Genomic DNA, 6670 nt, shown 5'->3' on the forward strand with positions numbered 1-6670 from the left:
TGGTTACGATACATATTTGGTTCAAGTGAGTTTGGATTTGGTTGAAATCCACAACGTACAGAAATTTGCTGAAGAATCTGAAATGACTAGACAATGAAATTTGTTTAAGGTCTGAAAACCCCAAGCGGTCTTCCATCTTCGTTAGACATGAAGCTCAACATCGTCTGCCATGAGTGTGTGAGCTAGAGAACATAGAAAAGAAACAGTCCAAAAGTTCTAAACTCATATAACTGAAAAATAAGAGGCAAATTTAGATCTATTCATACCACAACACAGTGATAATAAGCAACCCAACTCTTAAAGCCCAAGCCCAAAACAAACTACAAATTTCATTGCGAAAGCAACGAAGGAAGAGCTTCTTCTGTTGCTCACTCTGTTTAGGTTTTCTCTACGAAATCTCGATTTCTTTTCTTAGCATCCGAGCCGATCAGACCCAGCTTGGGTGACCTCAGAAGGTACTTTTCTTCCTTATGATTTGCTTCTTCTTTTTTCTCTTTCTTTTTTCAACCATGAATATTGAGCAAATAGGAACAGAAACTGCCCTCTTTCCCTTTGTGTTCCTTGAGAAAATGCATGTAATTTATTTTTTTGTCGTTGGATTATGGTTTTCAGTTTAACCAATGCAGAACATGCAGTACTTAACAACTTACCTTTTTTGTTTTTTATCTCTGAAGAATGTATGATTTCTGTCTCTAGAGAAGATATAGTTTCGCCTGTTCAAAAAAGAAGAAGAGAAGATATAGTTTCTGTATCAGTTCACAGTTAAGCAAGTATACATGTTTTAATTTCGGTTTTGTCTGTCCAAAATTGTTATTGAGAGAGTAGCATGGTACCCATTTTCATACAGGAAAGTTGGAACTAAAAAGGTAACGCAGTGAAAGACTGAAAGTTATAAAGTTGAAAACAGTAGAAAGCGTCAAACCGAATAAGTGAGACAATTCTCAAAGTTTTCTGAATTGTTATTGAATTGTTGAATGCTTAATACAACATAGAGGGTGCCTTATATAGGCTCTAACTCATGACTAAATCCTATACAGTTTAGATCTAGGAAATAAGAAAACCTGCTATAACTAGAAGTCCTTATTGAATCATAAAATATATTCTAAACCTATGGAGGTAAGGAAAAACAAACCTAAGAGTTATATAAAACTATTGCTTGCTTACGACGTTGTTTCTGGATGCCTCTCCAAAGCTGCTATTCGAATTCTTTTTAACGAGTCGTTCTACATCAAAAAGGTAAGACACAATACGTTTAGTTGTTTCCCATTTCATTGAAAGGTATGTTCATCTGTTACAATTTCATTGTAATCTTACATGTTAAAGCTTAGTGCTACCAAACTTACAACTGTGCTTGCAATATGGCCATGTGTTTTTAGCATCAGGAAAAATGAATTCGAAAGCAAAGCAGCAGTTGAGAGTTCAAGATAGGATCAGTGGATTACCAGATGAACTTCTTTGGCACATGCTTTCGTTTCTTGAGACCAAATATGCTGTGAGAACCTGTATTCTGTCTACAAGATGGAAGAACATACGGGCATCTGTTCCTACTATGGACTTTGACCAGACAAGTTTTCATGACCCTAAGAAATTTTGGGCATTTATTGATTATGTACTTCTCTTCCGTTGCTCATCAAACATTAAAAAATTTCGGCTTTGTCTGAGGGGCAATGGTGTTGCCCAGTCTCGTTTTGATGCGTTGATCAACACTGTCATTGGGCTCAGTGTTGTTGAACTTGATCTATGTGCTGCATATCCATGTCAGTTTAGGAATTTTGATTTGCCTAAAAGCCTTGTCATGTGCAAAACCCTGGTAATTTTGAAGGTGGACTCAAAATTCATTACCAGTATACCTGCATCAGGGTGTTTCCCTAGTCTGAAGTCCCTGCATGTTACATTTCATTTCAATGTTAATGTATCAATGTTTGAGGCTTTGTCCAACTTTCCGATACTTGAAGATTTGACAATGGACGGTTTTCTTCTATACAAAGGTTCCTTGCATTTAAACATTGCTGCCCCTGTGTACTGAAGACGCTAAGAATACGTTTCACTAATTATGGTCATGATACTGCTGGCTACAGCTATTTCATCAATTGCCCAAAGCTTGAAATTCTTGATTTGGTAGAGGAGGCTTCCTCAACGTATCATTGGGCTCAAGCAAAATCCGTAGTCAAAGCCAGAATTTATCTACTTCAGCCTTATTCAACTGAACAGCCTAGTTTCCAGACTGCGCTTTTGGCAGGAGCATGCAATGTTACAGATTTATGTCTTTCTGCTCATTGTTTTGAGGTAAGTGTCCCCTTATACAGTTACACTGTTTGGTAGGCAAGATTATAGGACTGTACATTCTCCCCATTATTGATATACTTCTGTTTCCTATCAAAAATATCAACTAGTAACTTCTGACTAATTCTTGGTTAGGAACAGTAAAGCTAGCTGAATATATAGGAGAGTAATTAACTCGGAAGATTAATTATTCTCTGATACATGCAAAACAAAAAGGAGGCATTTACTTCATGAGGAAATATATCTCTTATATCTCGCCATTTTGTATTCTGTTACCCACTTCTATCCATCTGTCAATATATATATATATATTATGATTCGAGATTATGCATATGCAATTAAGCATATGTTTTATTTCTTTTATATATGACCTTCTGTTTGATAATTTCTTCATATTTCACAAAGGTTGGCTATCTGCCTGCATATGAAAATTTGAGACAGTTGAAGATGGTGATGATTCAAGATTGCTTTTGCGGGGACTTGCTTACAGAGTTACTCAAAAGATCACCTATCCTGGAGTCTCTTGTCTTAGAACGTGAAGTAAGATGTATTTCTATTTCTGCTTGTGCTATATGAGACTATTTATACAGTACTTATCGATCATCATTTGACTCATATTTGAGATAGTTGGTAGGTCAAGGATTGTCTTCAAAAAGACTCTGATCACGACAAAGGGTCAGATGATGAAGAAGACTCCGAGAGTGAAGAGTGTTGTGAGCATGAAGAGGGCTGTGAGCACGAAGAAGACTCTGAGCATGAAGAGGGCTCAGACCACGAAGATGGGTCAGAGAATGAACAAAGGTCAGATCATGAAGAAGGGTCAGAGCATCAATGGAATCCTCCAGATTGTGTGCCTAAATGTTGTTTGTTACACCTGAAGATTGTCTCCATAGAGGCATCCATGGGAAACGGCAATGAGTTGGAAGTGGCAAAGTACTTGCTGAAGTATGGTCAAGTTTTGAATAAGATGACCATATGTGTGAACCATCTTAATGTGAATGAAAAAGAGAAGATTTATAAGGAGATTTTAATTGTTCCTAGGGGTTCAAGAACTAGCATAATTGAATTCATCTAGGATGCATTTTAGTGTCCCCAAGGGTTTTTTTTGTTTTATGTGCAATTCTAGCAAGCACATAGTCTGTTCACAGAGTGTATATACTCTAGTTTGCTATTCATATGGTGTTTTCTTATGGGGATTGGATTTTGGTGTGCTGTTATCATGTCTAGTCTATGGCGCGGAAGAGATGAAGAAGTATATCTTCACTCTTGCAATGTTCATCCCTATGAATTGGAAGGAGAAAAAAGAATACTAATTGAAGGTGAACTATCATTCTTGCTTGTTAAGTGTAAGACATCTCCGTTTTCATGATCCTCTATTAACATAAATGGTTCTGCGTTTTTATGATTTGCTTTTCAATCTTGTTTAAATGTGATGAATACTTGTAGATCGTAATGATGAGCGGTGCAGCTGCTTGATTATAAACCTGTGGTAAAATTTAGATTTTGTATTTATAGTCCAACATGTCTAAAGGATTAGAACTTTGATTATACAGGTTACAAAGTTGTTTAAAACTTCGCAAATTATTGTACATTAGGACATGTACGTAGGTCTAGTGGCGGATTCAGGATCCGATGGGGTGGGCTACATATTAGGCCGTTTTCATGTTTTTGTATGTTAGACGAAGCTCAAAAACCATACAAAAATGTAGGACTAGAAGAGCCGAATAAGTATCGCTGAAATAAACATAGCAAATTACCATCAAACTTGTGCTATTGTGCAAAGAAATGGTTAGAAAAAGAGAACCAAACACTTCAAAACTTCAGTTCTTAGAAGCTTGGGTGGCTTGACGAAGTCAAACATATACACTTGCAAAAACAAAGAGTTTATACTTGGTTTTTTTGTATCATCCTAAATTCTCAGTGGAGTTTGAGCCCAACTTGGCATGCATTTGGCTTCGCATCTGCGTATGTTACATATTTAGTAATATTTTTCAATATACAACCGTTGTGTGAAAGAAAAAATAGAGTCGTCACTGAGCGGTACGTTTTGCCAGTTTGGTTGAGAACATGATTTTTTTTTGAATAAAAGTTGATTGCATGTTTATTATATTTCTATCTTATTTGAGGCTTAGTGTTGGTCTCTTATTTAAAAAAAAACTAAAAGTTGAAAAATAGTAGACTTTGGAATTTTAACCCAGTGACTGGAGGACTTTTTTCATTACCTGTAAGCTCTGCAGTTTAGACTATAAAAAAGCTCCCTCTTCTTCTGCTTCTCCACAATTTCACTTAATTTTCAGAGGATCAGAGGCTTTCGACTTTCGAGAGTAGTCTTCTCAATTTCATGGCATTTTCCGGCGCATCTCTACGGATCTGACCTTTCACGCTTCACTGCGACTGCTATTTCTCTGGGTTTCCTAGTCAGGTGCTTATCTTTCCGGTTTTTTGTGAGCTTCTTTATCTCATAAATGAATAAAGGAATGCAAATTATAAGTTGAGCTTTTTCTACCGTTTATGTGTGCAATGATGTAATCTTTATTACTATTTCACTTGATCAATGTTTGATGTCTTTGTATCTGTGAACATAAATAATGGGTATTCAGTGTTGAAAGGAAATTTTGATATTTAGGGTTTCATGAATCTGCACTGGTTTCTGTATTGAGTTGCAAAGTTTAAATTAGAGAGAAGAAGTTAAACGTTAAGGAAAATTTTGGATGGTTTCGTGTGCTTCAGTTTCGATAGAGCAGAAATAGGATGTTGGTTGTGTTTCTTTGAAATTAGGCTCCTTTTAACAAGTTGACATTCAGGTACTGATGGATTCGGAGTGTAAGAGACAAGCATTAGCTGAAGATAGGATCAATGTGTTGCCAGATGCACTTCCCTCACACATACTTTCGTGCATTGATCCGAAATTGACAAAATGCGTTGTCAGGACCAGCATTTTGTCTAAAAGGTGGAAGAACATGTGGGCTTCTGTTCCCAATCTCTATTTCAATGATCAGGACTTCTCCTCCTCTGCTGGTTTTATAACCTTTGTGGATCATGCGCTTGATATTCGTGACTCATCAGCCATTAAAAAGTTTGATCTTTCCTTTACTCGGTTTGAGCTTTGTGCTGAAGCTTTGTCTCGTATTGACGATTGGATCAGCACTGCGGTTAAGTGTCATGCTGAGCAACTTCGTCTCCATGTCAATACAGGTAGAGACAAGATATTTGAGTTTACACTATAAGCTTACAACTAAGCTTCTGGCAGGAATTTCCAGTGTTAAATGTCTGTATCTTTCATCTCCTTTTTCGAAGGTAAGTTTACACTATAATTAACTTGTTCCTTGCATTAGATATTATGTTTTCTTGAGGGGATTATAGGAAAGAAAGAAACTAGTGGGTGGAAGAGAAGGAAATTTAAGGTTCCATTTCTGACATAGGGATATTGGAGTTCTGGACAGATTCAGAAAACAATAGAAAGTTGATAGTGGTTAGGATTTGGTATGGAAAGGGAGTAATAAATACTTACAGAGGATGTTATCCCTTGCATCACCCCATTAAATTGGCTCTTCTTTTTCTTCTTGTTTCTTTGTTTGTTATTCATACTGTTTTTCTGTTGTACCAAATGTAGCGTTTGTGATCAAAAGCCTCTTTTTTAGTCCAATTCCTGATAGAAACGGTATCAGATTATGCATTAGCAGATTTTGATCTATGCATGTGTTTGTGTTTAATTAATTATTGTCTTTCATGAAGGGTTCCTCTGTGGCTGCTTTTAATGATTTGCGCAAGTTGACGCTATTTCGTATTTTCATCTATTCTGAATGGAGTACTTTAATTGCTGGAGAGATCACCCAACCTAGAATGTCTTATATTGGAACATGAGAATCCTCCTCTCCCACGCATTGGTGAATCACATTTGCGGATTCAATTCAAAATGGTTAGAGCAGGGTACCCATTTCTGCCGCATTGGAGTCCACCGGAGTCCGTGGCTAACTGTTTGTCGTCACATTTGAAGACCATCTGCATAAAGGCATTCAAAGGAAAAAGATTCTTTGGACATCTAGATGAGATGGAAGTGATCAAGTATTTGTTAAATAATGGTCAAGTTTTGGAGAAGATGACAATTTATACTTCTGGTCTCTCTACGGATGCAGAGGAGTTAAATGGGGAACTGTCAACATTTGAGAGGAGTTCAGGGACTTGTCAAGTCGAACTTATCGAGGAATTGTAGTTTTGTCAAAGCGGGTAGGATATTGTGATCAAATTTGTAAAAGCATGACGCCTGGTTAGATTTGTTTTAGAGGCATCTGTTATCGAAGTTTTACACTAATGATGCAATGTAGAACACTGCTTGTTTAAAGATGCTTATGAAGCTATTCTATTATCAATGGACAAAGGTGAATCT

At 36.8% G+C, this 6670-nt stretch overlaps 2 protein-coding genes across 2 annotated transcripts; both read left to right on the plus strand.

Annotated features, from left to right (window-relative positions):
• The first annotated feature begins 1387 nt into the window (after nucleotides 1-1387).
• Nucleotides 1388-3358, plus strand: LOC101297921 (putative F-box/LRR-repeat protein At4g13960-like). Its single transcript, XM_004295829.1, has 4 exons — nucleotides 1388-1810; nucleotides 2029-2286; nucleotides 2689-2823; nucleotides 2918-3358. The coding sequence occupies exons 1-4, from the start codon at nucleotides 1388-1390 to the stop codon at nucleotides 3356-3358; spliced, it is 1257 nt and encodes a 418-aa protein (XP_004295877.1).
• A 1180-nt stretch (nucleotides 3359-4538) lies between these two features.
• LOC101313875 (F-box/FBD/LRR-repeat protein At1g16930-like) lies at nucleotides 4539-6353 on the plus strand. The gene is made up of 3 exons (XM_004294432.1): nucleotides 4539-4705; nucleotides 5088-5478; nucleotides 6019-6353. The coding sequence occupies exons 2-3, from the start codon at nucleotides 5094-5096 to the stop codon at nucleotides 6039-6041; spliced, it is 408 nt and encodes a 135-aa protein (XP_004294480.1). The 5' UTR covers nucleotides 4539-4705; nucleotides 5088-5093; the 3' UTR covers nucleotides 6042-6353.
• The last annotated feature ends 317 nt before the right edge of the window (nucleotides 6354-6670 follow it).

This window comes from Fragaria vesca, linkage group LG3 (genome assembly GCF_000184155.1).
Source record: "Fragaria vesca subsp. vesca linkage group LG3, FraVesHawaii_1.0, whole genome shotgun sequence".
Taxonomy (NCBI): Eukaryota; Viridiplantae; Streptophyta; class Magnoliopsida; order Rosales; family Rosaceae; genus Fragaria; species Fragaria vesca.

Excerpts from the sequence above, each read along its gene's own strand:
- LOC101313875 (XM_004294432.1), top strand. The coding sequence starts at position 5,094 with ATGGATTCGGAGTGTAAGAGACAAGCATTAGCTGAAGATAGGATCAAT. Across the intron at positions 5,479-6,018 it reads TCGTCTCCATGTCAATACAG|GGTTCCTCTGTGGCTGCTTT; the intron begins GTAGAGACAAGA and ends TCTTTCATGAAG.
- LOC101297921 (XM_004295829.1), top strand. The coding sequence starts at position 1,388 with ATGAATTCGAAAGCAAAGCAGCAGTTGAGAGTTCAAGATAGGATCAGT. Across the intron at positions 1,811-2,028 it reads TTGTCATGTGCAAAACCCTG|ACGCTAAGAATACGTTTCAC; the intron begins GTAATTTTGAAG and ends TGTGTACTGAAG. Across the intron at positions 2,824-2,917 it reads CTCTTGTCTTAGAACGTGAA|GTCAAGGATTGTCTTCAAAA; the intron begins GTAAGATGTATT and ends GATAGTTGGTAG.